We start from the raw sequence: 20,358 nt of genomic DNA, 5'->3' as shown, positions 1-20,358 counted from the left end.
GACTTCACTCATTTGCAGATATTATCATTCAAGTTCTTTTTTTTATTTATTAGGATTAGTTGATCATTTCTTCATTTAGCTTTTTTTTTTTCTTGAATAAATTTTAGTAGGTTTTACTGAAGCCAAGGACTTTCAATTTCCATTGTAGCAGAGGGCTCACTGGCAGCTTTTAGCTAGTCATGCTATGAGAAACTTGTTACCAACCAAAATGAGACCTGTTACAGACATATCTCTTTTGCTCAGTGTGATGGTAAAGCTAGTCATGCATCAACTAGAGATCAGTGTGAGTTCTGCTTTTATTGTCACAAGAAAAGTGATTTTTACTTTTGTTCACATTAACGGGGAATGATTTGGATAATTGATAGGTAATCAGGAGGAAGGACCTCTTATAGTGGAGGAAATATGCATACATGTAATGCTATAAATTCAGTGCTTATCTCTAGAGAACATTGTAATAGAAAGTACTGCTATTTTTTTTACTAATTAAATTACATACTAAATTGGCGAAGTTGTATGCACTTTAATTGATCATATCATCAGGCATTCTCCCAGCAAACCTAATTAACTTCAAACTACACCACACTGTTAACAGATGGGACTTTTTTCTTGTATTTTTTTTCTAATTAGAAAATCTCAGTCTTTTCAAATGTATGGGTGAAGCAGAAAATTTCATTTTATTGTCAATATGTCACTAAAAGTTGAGGAGGAAGCCACTTTGCATAAAGAAAGAAAAAATAAAGCTGAAATGCAAACTAATATTAGAATGCATGTACAGAGCAGGATATGACAAAGATATTTAAGATTCTTCCTAAAATGAGAATCTGTGTATATATTTGTGTGTGTAAAACAGAAGTGCATTAAAACAGTCAATCTAATGATTCTTGTTTTGTTTTGTTTTGTTTTCTTCAGAGCTGTCACCTATCCTACTCCAAGTGACATATTGTCTTAAGTACTACAGTTGTGAACAGTTGCAAGCTAAGAGTGACTCAGGCCTTTAGTATGCATGTTCAGATAATAGTCAGATTACTGTCCTGATGTACAAATGCAATACACTGGAGCTGTTGATGTTGGTAACTCTTCTGTATTTGCTATACTTGCTTTCTCTCCCAGCAATTTTATTTCTAGATTTCTTATTTATTATGGCTATTACAAAAATATATGAAAAGAATTCATTAAATATGAACTGTAAAGAGATGTTCAGTAAATCCATAATTTTAGTGTCAGGAATAAGTTATAGCCTCCAACACTAGGTAATGTCTTAATTGATTAAACTGTAATACTAGAAAGACAAGAAGTTTATTATAAAAAGAGATAATGAGGCCTTTCCACTTAAATAAAACTTTTGACTAAATAAAGACTCTATGATGTTATGGACAGTACTGATATATTTACACATTGTCCTTCTCAGGCTTCTTCTTATTATAATTGCAGTAGCGGTCACAGCTAAATCCATAGCAAAATGAAAGCAAGAGGGAGGAACAGAACCCTAGAGAAGTAAAGTAACATGCTGTCAGTCTCACAAGTGAGCAGCAGGACTAGGAATAATAACCAATTTTTCTGATGGCGTATGATCATGTTGATCTGCCTTACTGCTGTTTCAGTGTTATTTTTAAAATGAAATCCTTGCTATTAGTTTGCCTAGATAAATTCACTGAGACCTTATTTCTTATTGGTCCATCAGGTAGTCCCCCTTTTGAGTAAAATTACCGTCTTTTTGTTAAACAGTAAGCCTATTACAACTTTGCTGAACAAGAGCAAAATTTGTATTGTGAATCTCATAAAGCTGCCAAGTTTTCCAGTACCCTTTTTAATGCATGCTGGTGACTTGTTTATTTAGCATATAATTTAATAGCTAATTAGATCTGTAGTGACCTTTACTGTGTAATAAAGCAGGTAGTGTAATTGAAAGGAAAGAGTTTGCAAGCAAACATTTGCAAGTCTTGGGGTTGCTGAGGAGATTATAATGTATGTGGTCATCAACACTGCAAAATTTAGATTTAGTGCTTTAATTGAAACAAACTCAAAGCTAAGAGTTGGAAAATGCTGACTCAGAAGACATGGGTGCTTTCAAATGTTTTCTGACTTCCCTAAAATGTGAGGTAGGTCACTTTGGAGGTTCTTTCTAGGTCTAGGTTCTAAATCCTGTGTAGTATTCAAAGTGGAAGAAATAGTAGAAATGTTTAGTTTAACTTGTCTGCCGCTTCTGCATGCAAAAGAATAGGATCAGTAAGCCACAAAGATGGATTTTTGAGCCAGCACATTATCCAGTAAATGTATCCCTTAAGATTCATAGCACTTAGTATGTATCCTGTTGTCAGCAGCAGGTGCTGACTAGAATTTGCACTTTGGCTGTACTCATATGCATATATCACTGCTAGCTCTTCATATGATTATGTTCCAGCAAGTATGGCTCTTATGCAGGGAATATATTAGCTAGAAAATCTGTTCTTCATATTTATGAATACAGGGTAAATGACAAGAAACTTCCCAACTTCTTAGAATCATTTTTTTAATTTATATTTATTATTTATTGGTGGAAGTGATAATCAGATTCTTATTTTTGTCTTTTTATTATTTCATCACTTTAAACTATCCTCTTGTTCACAGACTTCACCACTCATTTGCTTGCTTTATCCTCGTTTGGTCTTGTAAGGTGGATCAAAACAGCTGGTACATCACAGTTAGATAACAAGGTGACCTTGGAAACCTGAGTGACATAGAATGACCTCTCAAGAGCACCTGGGAATTCATATCCTTACAGAGTCCATGGTGGAAAGAGTAGTGTTCCTCATATTTTGTTCTTGTATCTTTATTATTTCAGTTGTTTATGTATTGGTCTGGGAGGGACAGAGGAAAATTGAAGCAGAATGACTGGACATGGCAAAACGTGTCAGCCCAGATAGAGCTCAGTGTACAGCTCCTTCCAGAGTATGGTACTATGTCCTGCTGATCAATTTCAGATATAGTCCCGCCTCTACTCCTGGTATCAAAATACAGTTGGAGCTGTGTCTAAGTAGAAATTTCCTATTGACTGCTTTAAAAATGCAGATTTCACTTTGTCTCGACAAATCATAGAGTTTTGAAGACTGCTGATGAACTAATATGAATTGCATTAAACATCACTTAGCGTCTTTAGTTAACTGTGATATGACCAAAGAGAATAATAATAATAATAAATTTTAATGAAGTGCTACCAAAAATGACTGGAGAACACTCACTTTTGAAGAATCTATCTTACAGTAAACAGCTCTTACTTTATGTGTATTTATTATAGAACCTAAGAGATATTAATTGCTCAGCTGTTGATATCAGCCACAATGCATAATTTCTTACTACTTCTGAATTTGCTTACAGCAGATAATGTCTGGATTTCATTGTTTACATGTAGGAGGCCAGTTAATGAAACATGTATTTAAACAAGCCATTATGGCTCTTTTGTGGTCTAGTCTTGCTCAAGTGTTACTTTTGTTACACCACTATAATTGCAAAGATTCTGGTGCATATCCTAGAGTCTGCAAATTGATGCTTGGATTGCAAAACAAGGATTAAGTAATTTCTGCTTCTGAAATATAACTTGCAGCTGTTGTATCCTTAGAAATGTGTGTTTCCATTCCCAACAGAATCAGACAGATAAATTCTATATATCTATAACAGGAATACAATCGTATTTCATTTTTTTCTGGTCAAAGGCAGTTTGTTTTGATGTTTGAAGTATGTAAATTTTCTCTCAAATTAGGCCAAAACCTCAGGCTACTGGCATGTTACTAATGCAAACTTAGAGTTCCAAAATTAGTGGATCCTTGAGTTATACCAGGATGTTGCTTTGTGGTCATTAGAAATAATTCACATTCTCCTTAATTCAAAATATAAATGCTAATAGAACAATGTATTATATTATAAGCAGTACAATAGGCCTAGGGGTGAATAATTTAGCCTTCAAATATCAGGAGCTTCAGACAGATTTCTGAAGGAGCAATGTGCAAATAGATTGTCATGAGAAGACAAAATAAGGAGTGAAGAACTAGTAAACATAAAATAAGTTATTTGGTTATTTAGATCCACCACCATCCCTGCCTCAAGAGTTTATTAGGGACCATTTATTCTATTAGTCTTCTATAAATGTTGTGTTAAAATAAAATAATGGATGTAGAGAATGGAAATCTCATGCAACATCCACTAGCTCCAAGACTATTCAGTCATCACAGAAAACATTGTTCACAATCAAAAAAAGATAAAGTATGATAAGTATGCTTTTACTGTGATGACAAGTCAAAATGACTCCTGTGGCAGGGATTGGCGTACTTGCCCTCAGGCAACCTCTAAATGGATGGTTGAGTGACTTCTGCTGTCTGCCCACTGCATAGCATATACAACAAATCTTGTCCTTCTGCGTCTTTCACACTGAAACAGCCTATCTTGAAACAAACACAGTGGAAAAAAACACAGAATGCATGTGCTAGTTTCTTCAGAAACAACAAATTCAACATATTATGTTTTTTTTCCTTCCGGAAACCTCTGTGTACGTATTTATCATTGATATGCGTTTACAAAAAAGATGTTCTTTCAAGATGAATTTGTAGCTTTTGTAGGATTGGTAATGGTCTGAAGTGTTACTTGTGGCTATACGTACCAAAATGTAATTCAAGGAGAGCACTTGTAGTACTTATACTTCAATTTGAGGAACACAGGCTGCTATTTAAGGGTATGAAACAGTCCAGATATTTGGTATGTTGTTTGTGGTGCACTCCTTGAAAGGCTGACATCGATAAAGTGTTCCCACTGTAGAATCTTTAAATTACCCATTACTGTGTATGTAACAATTATCTCTCTTTTCTCTAATGTGAACAGCATTTCCATGCTTCTTCAGTGGTACTGGGATAGTAGTTCAAAGCAGTTGTAGGAGAAACAGTGCCACCCTTTGGATCATCGTCATTTTCTTCCTTTTGTTATTTAGGCCTAGTCCTGGAAAGTGTGCTGAGCTCCGCTGTTGTTATCATGGGTTCGTTCTAATAGTATTTGCAGAATGCTTATGCTTTCTCTGCAACTCGTGTTACTATACACTTATAAAATGTCCTTTTTTATTTTTCTTTTATTTCTTTTTTTCTTTTAATTTCTGTGGTTGTTCCTAATGAGAATTAATAAAGTATCTCAGCAGAACAAAGTTCTTCTGGGGCAACTCAGTAGTAGTGGAGAGCAAAACTCTTTATTTTTCTTTAAGTTGATTTTTTTCTGCTTTTTCTCTGACTTCTGCTTAAAATAGGCATTGTATGCTTTTGTTGAACTCTAGCTGGATTTATTTTGTTTTTAAGGAAAGATTTAAGGATATGCAGCAACTATTCCATGTTTATTCACCCCTTCTTTTAATCAGACATTTATTTTTAACTCAGTGCTTTAAGTACTCAGTGTAGCTGCTAGCATATGACTTCATGTTTCTCAGTCTTAAACAAACAGTAATTTATTATAAATTAAAAGATTCTTTCCTTCCAGAGAAAAGCTATAATAGATGTGTAGCAATTGAAGTGTTGTGCCAAATGCATTGGAATAATAAACAAAGCCAGCAAGCTTCTCCCCATGGCCTACTTAACAAGTGAGGCAATAATTCACATGCATGCAAGCTTTTTTCTTCCTGTAGGTTCTAGTTATTGTGGGTTTGGGATATCAGTCTGTCTAGGTTTGTACTTCTCCTGAAAGATACTAAGTTCTCATAAATAGACATCGGCTCCCAAAAGCCGATGTCAAGGATGTAAATTCAAAATAACCTGGTTGCATTCAGCATTTGTGGGTAGGAATACAGCTAAAAACTTTTGCACTTGAGATTTTATCAAAAAGATTTATTTATCATGGAAGGACATTATTATTATTATTATTGTTATTATTATTATTATTATTATTATTATATTTTAACCTGATTTAGATCTTACTTCTCCCAAACACTTGACATGTTCAGGTTCATCTTGATGTCTCACTTAGCAAAAGAAAAGTGTGTTTCCCTGCCAGTGGGTTAAAAATGAAACTTAAGATTCCATTTTCTCCTGAGGCACTGTGGTTCTGGGGGACATTATGAACTGTAGTGCCAGGTATCTGTGCTGGAATAAGAAAAGAGGAAATAAACCTTTATCTGCAGTACTCTACAATAGGCAAGTGGTGTAGTTGCTTTGTACTATCTAACTGGAGAAGCATGGGAATGTGGAGTTTCTTACAAAATATTCTTTAGGTATTTACATTTTGATGCCAGTAATATGAACTGTCACAGAACATTTAAATTACTTAAGCATCTTGGGAGAATGCATAGCCAGGATGCGTAAAACATTATTTAAGCACATAGTGATGATTATTAAGAGGCTGGATATAATGAAAATGCAATGCTGGTATAAAATTATGCTGTTTTTTTTCCAGAGGTCTCCTTTGGCTAATAGGCAGTGACTGAATATTGTGACCTACTACTTACTAAGCAAAATAGAAAATCTAAGTCCAACTTTTCTTGTTTAGTTTGCAGTACTTGAAAGAGTGAGAACAGTCATAGGGTCCCCATAAGATTCGAAGATTAGTTTCTTAAATTTCATTTTCATCATTAAATGAGATAGTTTTAACATTCTTTATATCAAAATTGCTGTTTTGGAAATTTTTTTTTTGTTGTCATTGTTTAGGAGATACTTTCGTAATGGTTATAACAGTATATTACTTTAAAAGTTATTCTACAAAGTGTAGATCAAAAATCACCATTAGGTACTTCAAAGCAGATAATATTTTAATACTACGTTTAAAAGAAGTTTGGGCCAAAAATGTAAGCAGTGTACTCCCAGGGGCTTCAGCAATTTGGTTAACAATGTTTCTTAAAGAAAACATACAAATCTCACTTGAAATGTTCAGAGAGTAAATAATTCTAGAGCTAGATGGCAAATTTGATTCAAGCGCAAGCTCTGTGATTGTGTCTGGCATAGAATGCTGTGGAGATGGGAGAAATGGGATCTTTGTTCTGAGAAATGTAGGATTTAGGATCACTGCAAATCAGAAGTTGCTGTATATTGTCAGATGACAATCAACAAACTCTGCTCACCACATTAATATCTTGTCAGATGCTGATATGGTTTTAATAATTTATTTCATCTTAAAACACCTGTACACATCTGACCAATAATGCAGCTTAATGAAAGAACACTCAAACTGCAGATATTAACACTTTGAAACTTAGATAGCAAAATGATATTTGAAGAGCTTCATGCTTCATTCCTTGAATTTGACTGAGTTCTGACTGACTTGGGTTATAAATGCAGCCTGATCTAGTGGTTGGCAGCCCTGCCCATGGCAGGGGATGTTGAAGCTAGATGATCCTTGAGGTCCTTTTCAACCCAGGATATTCTGTGATTCTATGATAAAGGGTCAGATAAGACAACAAGTACTGATACTCAGGTAAAATGCTCATTCAGACATTCAGGAAAAAAAAGATTATAAAGTGTAAGATATAAAAAGGATGAAAAACGAATCTAAGCTTTAAGTTGAATAGAATTTTTTAACAATTTGCAGTGATGACATAATTTTTTCAAGATTTCTGTTGGAATATATAAGCATGTTTGATGATTTTGGCCATGCAGAGCTCAATGGTTTAATATAGAATTATGATCACATGTTACTTCAGATATTGTAATTACAGTACTGAGTAATAGCTGAGGGTACAAAAACTTCTAAATTACCATTTTAGTAGGTCTGCTTAGAACTGACAAATTGTATGTTCTCATGTATTGCTTGCAGTATGACTGTCAACCTCCTTCCTAATATGGCAGCTTCAGAAAAAGGTGTAAAGTATTGTAGTTATTAAGATAATCTCTTCTCTTGGTGGTGTCTTGCTCTTTAAAACAAATGGTACATTTTATTTTCTAATAAAATGAAAATCCTTTTCCTAGAAACTAGGTGAAAAGTATTCTTCATGTATAGAACACTATATTTTGATTAGTATGCAGAAAAAAAGAAAGATCTGCGCAGAAAGCAAACAAAACCTTGTTTTTTTGAGGTGGAAAAAAAAAATTAAGTTAGTTTAATAGTTATAAAGAAATTAGTAACTGGAACAGAATTTCCTTCCAAATTCTTTCATGTGGAGACGAGGTGTTACTGAATCATGAATGGTTCAAGGATTGCGTGAGACAGTCTTTGAGAACTAATTTCTGTATTCATTAGCTAAATGAAAGCTAATAATTTCCAGTGAAAACTTCTAGGTCTAAAGCCTTTACTGGGTGAACAAATTTTTGTTTCATTGCTCATCTGTTGCTTGAACAGTTGAGATTGTCAACAAAAGTAGCAATTGCGGTGATAATGCACATTAGTTGTGAAATTCAAAGAGATGAATAAATCTGCTCAGTCAGAACTGGAATGACACCATTAGTTCATTTAACAAATATACTTGTTTAGATGATGTGTTTTTTAGCCATTACTGACCTAAGAAGATGTATTTTAACTGAAAATATGAGAAGCTGCATGTCCACTTACTAGTACCTTGGACTCTCCAATCCTGAGCTATCTATTCTCTAGGTTTATTTTAAAGGATGTTACATCTAAGCAGCTACTTAAAGCTGCCAAAAGTCCAAAGGACATTTCGTTTTGTTTCTGTAGACTAGCAAATCAGATAAAAGTTTCAGGAGACATAATTTTCCATCTGTTTTTCATCCTTAGTGTACAGACACAGATCTTTTCTGATTTTTTTTCCTGCAGAATCATGGTATAGCACATAAAAATTGCTTAATTGTATCCATGTTTTCAGGTTCCAAATTATCTTGTGGATGGTATTGTTCAACAGACATAAACCCAGATTTATTATATCAGACATCTGAGTTACATTGGATTCACAAACTTTGTGTACTTCATGATTCTTCAATTCAAAATTAGGGTGCATACATTTCAGTTACGCTGTCCTACTTCAGGTAGGATGTGAAACTGAATGTTCTCATGCTACTAGAGAATTTGTCAGAGCCAGTAGAATAGATAATTGTATCGGCTTTATGTTTGGAGAAAATAAAGTTACAGACAGATGGAGATGGGATGAATCCAGTTTTTGCTATGTTAGCCAAAAAAGCAATTTCTACATTGCTAATGAAGACTGGATGCCATATCTAACATAACCATTTGTTAAAAAAAAAAAAAAATCAACAAATTTAAAGCAGAGATAATGGGGCTACAGAGTGCTCTGTTTGTGTACCTGCTGTTATTTTAACCTATTTAATAATTAGTTGTTGTCTCATTGGAAGTGATCGCCTAGAAAATATATATATTTTACGTAGCCTTACATTTAACCTGTGGATTTCACAATCATGTATATAGATAATAAAAATACAGTATAATCTAAGAGCAAGGCCAGTTCTATAAAGGCTGTGCTGTGACTTGAATGCCACATGCTGGTATTACAAGCCATTTGAAATTAAAGAATCTACATCAGTAGAAGTTAGGACCTAGGACTTATTTGTAATCTGGGTTGCCCAGAAAAGAGATTCAACTTGTTTGTGGCTACTTTTCAACACAAGAAAGCATTCTGTAATAATATATACTGTTTGAAATTCAAGTAGAATTAGTTTTCATAAAGAAAGTGACAGCTGAAATACAAATAATGTTATTTTATGATTCATTTTCCTTGTCTTTTGCTTGTGTATGTTGATGTGTAGAACGATAAATGTTTCACTCTAACACTCTTAATAATTGCTCTTTTCTTTTGTAGGTTGTCTTAGTCTTCGCTCTTAGTATTGGTGCTCTTGTAATATACTTCATAGATTCATCAAAGTGAGTATTTTTGTACATTTTTCTTTCCCTCCTTTTTTACAGCGTCTTTCTTACACGTCTTTATATTGCTCCATTCATCTACTTCAACTCTGAGCTTGGCCTCATTGCCAGATTGTGAAGAATTCTGTAATACTGCATGGTCTACCAAATAACTCAAGGATGGGAAAAAGATCTTATGTAAACTGGATTGAATATATTCACATGGATTTGTAGAAAGCATAGGCAGAAAAACTGTGCTTCTTTGTGTTGAGAGAACACATAGTGTTGTGAAATTTTTATGTTCATTGGGCATATGTAGGATCTTTCATGTTGAAGACTACAGTAATAAACAGAGGAAGAATATTTGTGAATAAAATTAGCTTGCAGCAGGAAAAAAAATAATTCAGGACAGTGACAAAAATACTTCTGAATAGAACAGAAAGCTTCTGAATGAAGCATGAGCACTGTTTCTTGCTTTCAGATTTTCACCTCCTGAATTTAAAAGATACCTCCCTAGATAAGGTGAACACTAAAATTTTCCAAATCTGAATATGTTTTTAATTATGTGTTGACACACCAACATTATAATACCGTGTTGTGGTTTTAACCAGGCAATAAGTTTCATCTTGACCTTAAAGGAGATGTTTTGATATGTAACGATGTAACTAGGAATATCCTTCCTTTGGTCCTATTCATCCTCTACCCTCATTTTAGACCAAGCTTGATGCTGGCACTAGTGAAATAGATAAAACAGTAGTCTAAATCAGAAGAAACCTGTGATTTAATAAAACACTACTCTTTTGAATTTACTATTTTGAGAGGATGATATTCTGAAGTATAAACAGTATTTCAAAGGTCTTGAACATTTTCTTCTAAACTACATTTAGGCTTACCTTTTCTGCCACAGCTAAGCCATACCTTTGTAATCTAGATAAACCAAGCATAACACAAGAAAGTTAGAGATTTGTTTATTTATTTATTTGTTTGTTTGTTTATTTTGTGGAGAGGAAAAATCCAAGTACTTTTGTGAAATTCCTTGAAATATGGACAATACTTCTTTCCCCTTCGTAGGAGGATTATTTTCTTTAATACGTCACCATTGAAGCATCTAAGCTTTTCTGAAGATGTTTTTAAAATGCAGTGCAAAAACTTCAGGGTGCTCTACATATCCATGTCAAAACAGTCAAACAGAATAGGTTATTTTAGATTCCTAAGTGTATTATTAGTAAAAGCAATTCCTTTTAGGATCTTGTCAAGTCTGAAATGATGAAGGTGAGAAGTGAGGAAGACTTGCAGTCCCCTTTATAAAATAACTGAGAAAGTGGAGAATGTGTTCTAGCCTATAAGTGATCTAGTTGCATATTGGACAGTGACATATGTGATTGTGTGATTCCTCTTGACAGTGCATTCTATAGCTGTTGTATTCAGCCTGTGCTATGAACACTTAGACATTATTTGATCTCACATGTACAGTGACAAAAATCAAGTCTTCTATACAGAGCTGAAGACTACTAGTGTAAGCATTTGTCCAGAATAAAATAATTTTTTTCCTAATCTGCCAGTAGTTTTCTAGACACAATGGTCAGCTATATCCTTGAAGAAACCCTACATAACTTCATGCATACAATAAACAGCATTTAAGAAAGATGGGAACAGCTTACAATACCCTTTTCTTGGATGGTGAGGGAAGGAAAAAGAGTGGTTTGTGTCAAAGACTTGTCATTATTAGTTCCAGTGACAGACAATGAGGAATTCAGTAAGGCCAGTCCTGCATATATTACCTATTGTTCCCTCAACTGAAGTAATGGCATAAGTAATGGCAAAGACAGGCTGGCAAAATAAATTTCATTACAGCTGAGAGGAGTGTAAACTCCATGTTTTTATTTCCTGCATGCCACTGATTTGAATCATTGTCTCCTAGTGCCACAAGTTGTGCATATAACATTTTTTCCATGCTAGTAACTAATGGAATATTTCAGTCTTTAAAAATGGAAAATCATTTAGAAGAGAAATTTCTACTTTGGCATCCCTAACAATTAAATCGTGTCACTTCCTGATAGGAAATGTTTCACTTAGTACTAACAAAAAACCTCTTTCCTTCCTTTATTTGTAACATTTCATTCATAAAATACTGTTTCCGTAGACAATGGTGTTTTTCAGTACTAGCAATAGCAGTTCAACATGAAAAATGTTTATGGAGGGATTCTATAAATATTACCCAAATAATTAATTTTTGGATAATAACCAAAGCATTGACATTTTTTATCTTTAATTTTGCTTTCAATAGAAGACCTTAAAAAAAAAAAAAATCATAGCACTTACACAGAAGATTTTTTAATAAGAAAGTGATTTACTTTTGTACAAGATAGCATCATTTATACTAATAATGGTTCATTTCCAACTTATGTTTCCTTTAAAATTGTTTATAATTTAGTTCTTCAAGATAAGAAAATAATGGAAGCGTGCCTCAATTTCCTCAATTTTAAGAGTAAAACAGACAGTCTTCAGTCGGTTCTCTAGTTTGCTGTAGTATTGCAGCACTACAACATAGAGCATGTTGTCTGTAAATACTTTTTCATTTTCCACACATAAGTAGTTTCCACAACTTCCTTCCTTCCTCTGTCCAGTTCGGTTTATTTTTCTGCTTCTAAAAGGTGGTTTAACACATGCACTTGGAATTGCTCCTCTGAGTTTTATTGACATCAACAATGAAGGTGAACTGCCTCTTTTCTTTCGTCATCCTGACATCTGAATTTCATACTTCACTAGTAGCTTGAATAGAGTGGGGAAAAAAAATTTGCTATAATCATCTTTAGGCATGACCAGAAAATGCACTAGCAAAGACCTTCCTAATTTTCCACTAAACTGTTAACTCAGAACTCCCTTTTTTCACTTTCTTGCAATTTCAGTAGCATGGAAACTGATTATGAAGTGAATATTCTTTTCTCTGCTTCTGATTTCTCTTCTGGGGTGAAATGCAGTTCACAACCGTAGATATGAGCTGTTTCTTTCAGGTACAGAAATGTAATACTTATCCTACATAGCTTGCCTTCTAATTACTGCACTATCTCCTGAAGTCTACCTCATTTATTGGATTTCTTTCCCTTAACATTCAGCATCCACATAAAAATGATAGAGCTGATCAATGATGAGGAGAAAACATGTCTCGCTACTTTATATGTTCTGCTCACTTATGTTTTTCAGTTTAGGCTTTTTTTGGTGTTCATATTTTCAAAGGTATCAGTGTAGTTATTGCTCAATAGCTGGCTTTTCTCCAGTACTGTTCCACATACTATACTTAATTAGAATTGTACATAAAAGTGCCATCTGGCAAGGAGTGTAAAACAGCTGGATCTAAGAATAACAGTGGCATTGTGAATGGGAAGATGTACACAAATATTCACAGAAGTATATAGGATCACAAGCTAGTTCTCAACTGTTTCTTTCTTAATCAGACAGATTTATTTTTTTGTACATGGGAAATAATATTAATAAAAATCTTTTAGACAACTCTACTTTTTAATATTCTACTTTTCTTAGAATATCTTAGAGGATCATGGAAGTACTTGCTCTTTTTCAATACTGATTGTGTAACTTCCCATTTGTGTAAATCTTATGTCCTTTGTCTTATATATACTGTGAGGAAAATGTGTCTATTCTAGACTTTCCATAAAATTTCCCAAGTTTCTTTAAAAAAATGATAGATATGATCAGATTGATCAGATTAATTATGTTTAAAGCCTTGTTCTAAGATATGGTTTATTGAGGCAGTGTTTTGTGATAAGGAGTCACAACATTAACTTCAAACATTAACTGTAAAATATTTTAAGGAAATAGAAAAAAAAATTAAAGCTATTTTGTCATGTCTATTGCTTAACTGCTGACATTCCTGTAATTCATTCCTGTATTGGCTTTCAGTGTCTCCTGTGATATCTTGTAGTTGATTTTTGGCTTGTTTTTATTATTCAGAGTGAAACAAGTCTTTATCATCTACTTAGTAACAATAGTAGATGGAAACCAAGCTATCAGAGATGCTATGTTAGAAATTTCTCTAACAACAACAACAACAAGTCAGGCTTCTTGTTTTTGGAACTTTTTGCATGGAAAAACTTTTGGAAGATTGAGTTGGAAATAAGTTGTCTGAGGAATTTTCTGCACAGAGAAAAGTAACATTAGCAAAACAACTGCATTTTCTTGCCTTATTTTGCTAGTAGAATAATTTCTTTTTCTATGTTCCATTTCATTTCAAGTCCTTATTAATTTAGATTTTCTGTGGGAATGTTTGTGGATAAATTGTAATTTAGCACCATGTTTAGTTTTGCTTTCTTTGCTACTATTGCCATTTTGTCTTGTGAAAGACAATTTAGCACAGCAAAATATTCCACAAATGGCAAACCTGGTGAGGATTATATATTTAAATGTGCAGATACATTTGCTTACTGCTCAGGAGGATTCATATATCGTTTTAGACTGTGTTACCCCTTTTACAAATATGTCTGAGGTATGAAGTTTAACTGAATAGATGGTAAACCTGTAAAAGTGCCACACACACACATACAAAAAAAAGTTTTTAGATATCTATCTCGTTTATTCATTAAAAGTCACTCAGCTTTTCCATATAATCTGGACTAATAACAGAACTTTTTGATGCCTTGCCTAGTTTCATGACCCTCAGTGAAAAGCAATTAAAATTTCAGTTGTAATTTAGACAGTAGTTATATCTGAACTTCCAGTGAATCCCAATGGCCTGACTTGTAATAACTAACATGTCAAAGATGCTCAGGAAAACAGCTTCCAGAGTAAGTTCAAGTTTTGGATCTTTGATTTAATTTCACAAAATATTCTAATACATTTTATTATAAGCTTCAGGATACAGTGTGGTTCATTTTTTTTTCATGATGCATGAATTAAATTCTGGAATCTAGTTCAAGGAAATGTTGTTAGATGGTATTTACCACTGTTCAAATTGCTGTAATTACAGTGGTCTGTATCTTGGCAAATAGATTAAAACAGTATTATTGTCTCCATAATGAGAATTCTTCAGACATAATGCAGTCTCATACAGATCATCCACATCCCCTGTAGTATCCTGCAGCCAATCTCATTCACAATTTTGATTTTTGTTCATCCTATTTTTGTTAATACTACAGCAACTTACAGTTACTTTGAGTTATGATACATTTTGTTTAATGCTAAGATAAATCTAGCTGGATTTGTTCTTCACACACTTCCACAGCAGTAACAACAACAGCAACAAAACAGGAAAAATTAAAGGGGGTTAATCCTTGAGCTCTTAAGCTTATACAGCTTTTAATATTATCAACTAATCAATAGTCAAACTCAGTGATAGTTCTTAATTTAGAATTTAAAAGCTAGATTAGATGTAAAGGAATATCTCCTGGACCATTAACTTTGAAATAGTCTAGTCTTTACCATTATAACAAAAATATAATGTCAGCTCTTCCTATTGCTGATTCTTCACAAATCATAGAATGTATCACTTGTAAAGGCACAACACATTTTAGACCACTGAATAAGATTTTTGGTAATACATAAGGGCAGACACAGCTCATTTTAACTTTACCGTGTAGTAAATAGCTAAGTGTATATCACTGATGGCTTAATCTAAAAGCAGTTTGCAAAGGAAAGTCTTTTCAGGTGCACTGAACATAAGTTTTCCTCATTGTTCTGTGCACTTTTTTTTTTTAGGAAAATATACATAGGTAAGATTCAGTGGTCACTGTTGCATTCATAATGCTACATTTTGAAGGATGGTGATTATGAAATGTAGTGCAGAGACTGCAGAGTAGCCGAAAGATAATGGTCTTTGTTAGGTACAGATTGTGTTAACTATGAGAGAAATCCAGTAGCAACAGTGATGTGATTTTTTTTTTTTTTTTTTTTTTCAAAAAGCAAAAGAAGCAAGCCACGATAAGGGGAAATAAAAACTGAACAAATAGTTGTTCTTCATATATTAATAAATACAAAGCTGTCGACTGCAGGGTCACATTGCAAGAATGTTATCTGTGAAGTTTTTAGATTTCATAAATTATAGCTTTTGAAATCTCACCTGAATTGAGGTGTAAGGAATGACTGAAGAAATTCAAAAGCAGTTGCATAATTACCAGTGTTAACAGAAGTAATGCATGACAAGATATAAGATGAGATAGTTCTGTTTGATTTGTTATTAGAGGATTGGGTATGACTGTATGTTTCATAGATTCATTGGTAGATATCTGTTTCTTGTAATATAGCAGTCAATCACTACAGGAATTTTCCTTAAATAGTTCAAAAAATGTCAAATATAATGAAACATTTATGTAGAATTTAGATGCATCTTTTCTGTGTTATCCATCTCACAGCTTATATGTAATAAAATTTGGAAAACACTATCTGAATATTTTCTAGTGTTATTCAGCTAAATTACTAATATAAATAGAGTTGTTCTTCTGTATTGTTTATTGTATTGAGGAAGTAACATTGGATTCAAATGATTTCCAGTAGATGTACATAATCACTAGGTAGGAAATAGACAAGCATACTTTTTTTCTCAAAACAGAACAACCCAATTAAGTTTCTATTAATCAGTACCAGTAGTTTGTGCTTCTTTAATAGCCAAAACTAGTTAGTTATTTGTTGAATTTGAATTAAATGAGAAATATTCTGGATAGTTTTCAGATAAAATGCCCCACCCCCCTGGTGTTTCTTTCTTTAATAATTGGCATATGAAGCTTTTGGGAAATATTTGGTTACTGTTTTGTATTTTTTTGGTGTCACTTAGGAATCATGGTACATAGTCTTGTTGATGGGATAAAACTGAATCATCACAGAATCATAGAATGTCTTGGGCTGAAAAGGACCATAACGACCATCTAGTTTCAACACCCCTGCTAAGTGCAGTGTCACCAACCACTAGAACAGACTGCCCAGAGCCACATCCAGCCTGGCCTTGAATGCCTCCAGTGATGGGGCATTCACAACCTCCTTGTGCAATCTGTTCCAGTGCATCACCACCCTCTGTGCGAAAATCTTCCTCCTAATATCTAACCTAAACCTCCCCTGTCATAGTTTAAAACAATTTTCCCTTGTTCTATCACTATCAGCCCTCATATACAGTCGTTCTCCCTCCTGCTTATATGCTCCTTTCAAGCATTGGAATGCCGCAGTGAAGTCTCCCCAGGGCCTTCTCTTCTCCAAGCTAAACAAGCCCAATTCCCTCAACCTTCCTTTGTAGGAAAGGTGTTCCAGCCCTCTGATAATCTTAGTGGCTCTCCTCTGGACCCATTCCAAAAGCTCCACATCATTCTTGTGCTGGGGGCCCCAGGCATGGACACAGTACTCCAGATGGGGCCTCACCTCCCTCTCCCTGCTGGCCACTCTTCTTTTAATGCAACCTAGAACACAGTTGGCCTTCTGGGCTGCAAGCTCATGTCCATCTTCTTGTCTACCAGAACCCCTAAGTCCTTCTTCACAGGGCTGCTCTCAAGGGGTTCTTCTCCCAGTTTGTATATATTTCAGTTAATATCATTTCCTCTTGTCCTGTCATTGGTGTCATTGGGCACCAGAGTCTGGATCTTTCTTTGCTCCTGAAGGAGACTCCATCAGTTATTTATACGCATTGATAAAATCCTGCTGAGCCTTCTCATCTCCAAAAAAAAAAAAAAAAAAAAAAAGAAAAGAAAAATAAAATAGTCCCAGTCTCTCCTTATATGACAGACATTGTAGTCCTTTAATCATTTCATGGCCCTTCACTGATTTCACTTCAGTTTGCCTGTCTCTCCTGTTTGGTGGGCAGATCAAGACCTCCAGATATGGCCTCCCCAGTACTTAGCAGCAGCAAAGATGACGTTCCTCATGCTGGAGATGCATTCCCTGATGTAGCCCAGGATGCTGCTGACCTTTAACACTAGAGCACACTGCTATATTGCTGACGCATGTTGATCTTGTTTACTGGAAGCCCAAGATCCTTTTCTGCAGAGTTGCTTTACATCTGCCAGGTAGCCAGATGCATACCAAGAAATGATTGAAGTTCAGCAGCTTGCCTTTTTTTTGTTTTTGTTTTTTAATTTTTTGTTCAGTAGGAGAACGTGACACGATACTGCCTCTTGTTCATTTCTCTTAAGGACAGATGGAGGAAATTCAGCACTAAATTACATGCTGTCTCTTCTAAATATTCTGTCAGCTATATTTACATAATAAGACTGCTCCAAGGGAGCAGGATTTTACGCTAAAATCTTGTTTCCTATTTTTTGTGGGGGAGGAATTGAAAAGATTAATAGCAATGCAAATATATTTTTGTGTATAAATATATGTTTCTAGACAAATATAGTAGAGTACCTGTATCCTTGATGAGCTCTCAAAGCATGTTTTATTTTTCTTCTTCTTTTCCCTACATCATTGTATCAGAAATATGCAGAAAAAATAAAGAGAGATGAGGAAAATGATGATTGAAAGTTCAGAAAACTTATTGTGATGGATAAACGAAAAGAATGACAAGTGGTTCATGTAGGATTTGTTCAGGATGAATTATCCTCCTGAAAACTTTTTTAAAACTTATTGTCTGATGTACCTTAGAGGTCTGCTGACAGTCAAAGGCACTTCCTTGGTCTCAATTGTTTTTCCTCAATTCTATTTTTCTCTTCTGAATCTCTTCAGAATTCTGTTTGTTCTTCTCTTTAATCTTTCTAAATTTCAGTAATGAGATGTCTAAATGTTTTGTCTAGTTCTTTATCTCTTGCGTCAGTTCTTCACTTTTATTGCTTTCAGTTCTTTTGAATATGATGTGATAGGCTTCCTGTTTAAAGAAAAGGGAGAAAATACAGAAAAAAGTTTACAAAAAAATTTACCCCTTAAGTTGTAGTTTATGCACACAGATTGGAAATCAGCGACTGGCATCCTCTTTATTGAGCAAAGCTGGGCTGAAATTTACCTTGGCTATGAGATTAATTATCCTAGTGTGGAAAACTAAAGATGAGTGTATCTAGAAAGCTTCTTGGTAATACCACAAATGCTCTGATGTGTAACAACAGGCTAATGCCAACACAGAATATTTCTCCTGTGTTATCAAAGTTGCAGGCAGATCTAGATCTTCAGTGTGTTTTTGTCTAGTGCTGTTTTTAGAAATGATGAATTATAGAAATTTTTATTCACTGGATTGATGTTAGAATAATTATTCTAGTGTTACGTTTAGTGAGTTGTTAACTTGAACTTGTTTAAGCTTTGACATCTCTGCACTTTATCATAATAACTAAGTTATGTAGTTTGGATGAAATTTAAATTCAATGCATTCCTTAAAATATTTTGCAAATTATGAATACCTTTACTGTGGTATTGCTTTTATATTGTGTATATAGCGTATTTCCAGGGTCTAGCATATGATTTTTCTTTCAAATATCTTCTTCCACCAAAAAAGGAAGAAAGATGCATCTCATTTTCCATTCCTCAATTTCTAATTCAATGACAGCAGTGTGTTTCTCTTATGTAACTTAAGCTTCACTCTTTTACAGCAGTATAAGTTTGGACTTTTTGGAACTTTTTTTGAATCTTTTTTTTTGTTTGTTTGTTTGTTTTTCAGGTTCTTTAGATCTGAATCCAACTTTTACAGCACTTTCTATTTAGTTTACTTGATGTCACTTGATTTTTATTCAAATTATGTACATTTTCAAAAAATCTGTAGTTGTGAAATTCCTCTATGCCTGTTGTTAAACCATCCATTTTGTAGTCACCAGGTACTGTCCTGAGGACGATGTGTTATTTTGTTTATTTGATTATTTTGATTTATTTATATCCTGCCCTTGCAGTGTCATTGGCATGAGATGTTCTTAACCCCTGCAGTTTGTCCCATATTCATAGGTTTCTGCCTATTTCGCCTTCCTCCTCATATTTCTTCCCTTAAACAAAATTTGAATATGGTCACAAATTCATCAATTTTGTTTGCTCATTTTTCTTATGTGATGTCGGTATACAGTATTGAGTACTCTGAGCTATGAAGACTTATTTACTATAGCCAAATATTCTGTTTCACTGTGCTACATACGAACACAGGACCTTCAGAATTCAAAATTCAGTTCTTGAAGTGGGCCTGCAATTGTTTTACTTTATGCTGTTTGACTAATTACACTTCTTAATTTGTTTCAAAATAAAATTGGGCTCGATTCTGGCTGCTACTCGTCTGTTTCGTGAGACATGCAGACTATCTTTTTGAGTTTTAGCTGGCTCAGATTATGTAATTCAATCCTACTGGCAGAATTTCAAATGAGCCCCTTTTCTGCGGTGACATACAGCAAATACAGTGAAGTTTGGTACTGTATGCATAAACTATTAGCTAGGTGACTGAAAAGGAACTGAAGGACAGTGGATTTCAAGTACATGTTGTATGGAGAACTTTAGACTGATTTTTCAGCTGTTTTTACAATATGCACACATGTATGCAGTCTGATCCTTTTGGTACTAGTTTGGTCAATCCTGATTATGAATACTAGCTGTACAGCTGCATAAGATAGCATCTTTTTTTTTATCTTGACACTTATCTTGACACTAATAATGCGATGATTGGTGTAAACATAAGCTGTTATAAATGTTGTACAGATTCATGTAACTGGAATGTTGAAATCCTCG

The 20,358-nt window shown here is 34.1% G+C and overlaps 1 protein-coding gene across 7 annotated transcripts in view; it reads left to right on the top strand.

The window, feature by feature from the left end:
- KCNMA1 (potassium calcium-activated channel subfamily M alpha 1) overlaps positions 1–20,358 on the top strand; it is a 431,318-nt gene that overhangs the window by 191,661 nt on the left and 219,299 nt on the right. For all 7 annotated transcript variants that reach the window (XM_042817866.1, XM_042817867.1, XM_042817863.1 and 4 more), the window contains exon 3: positions 9,701–9,762. In XM_042817866.1, coding sequence (XP_042673800.1) covers positions 9,701–9,762 — 62 coding nt within the window. The remainder of the gene's footprint in view (positions 1–9,700; positions 9,763–20,358) is intronic.

This window comes from Centrocercus urophasianus, unplaced genomic scaffold (genome assembly GCF_019232065.1).
Source record: "Centrocercus urophasianus isolate 14NV4802_14NV808 unplaced genomic scaffold, USGS_Curo_1.0 seq_17, whole genome shotgun sequence".
Taxonomy (NCBI): Eukaryota; Metazoa; Chordata; class Aves; order Galliformes; family Phasianidae; genus Centrocercus; species Centrocercus urophasianus.
The sequence above is the reverse complement of the archived record's forward strand: the minus strand, read 5'-3'. Positions and strand labels throughout refer to the sequence as shown.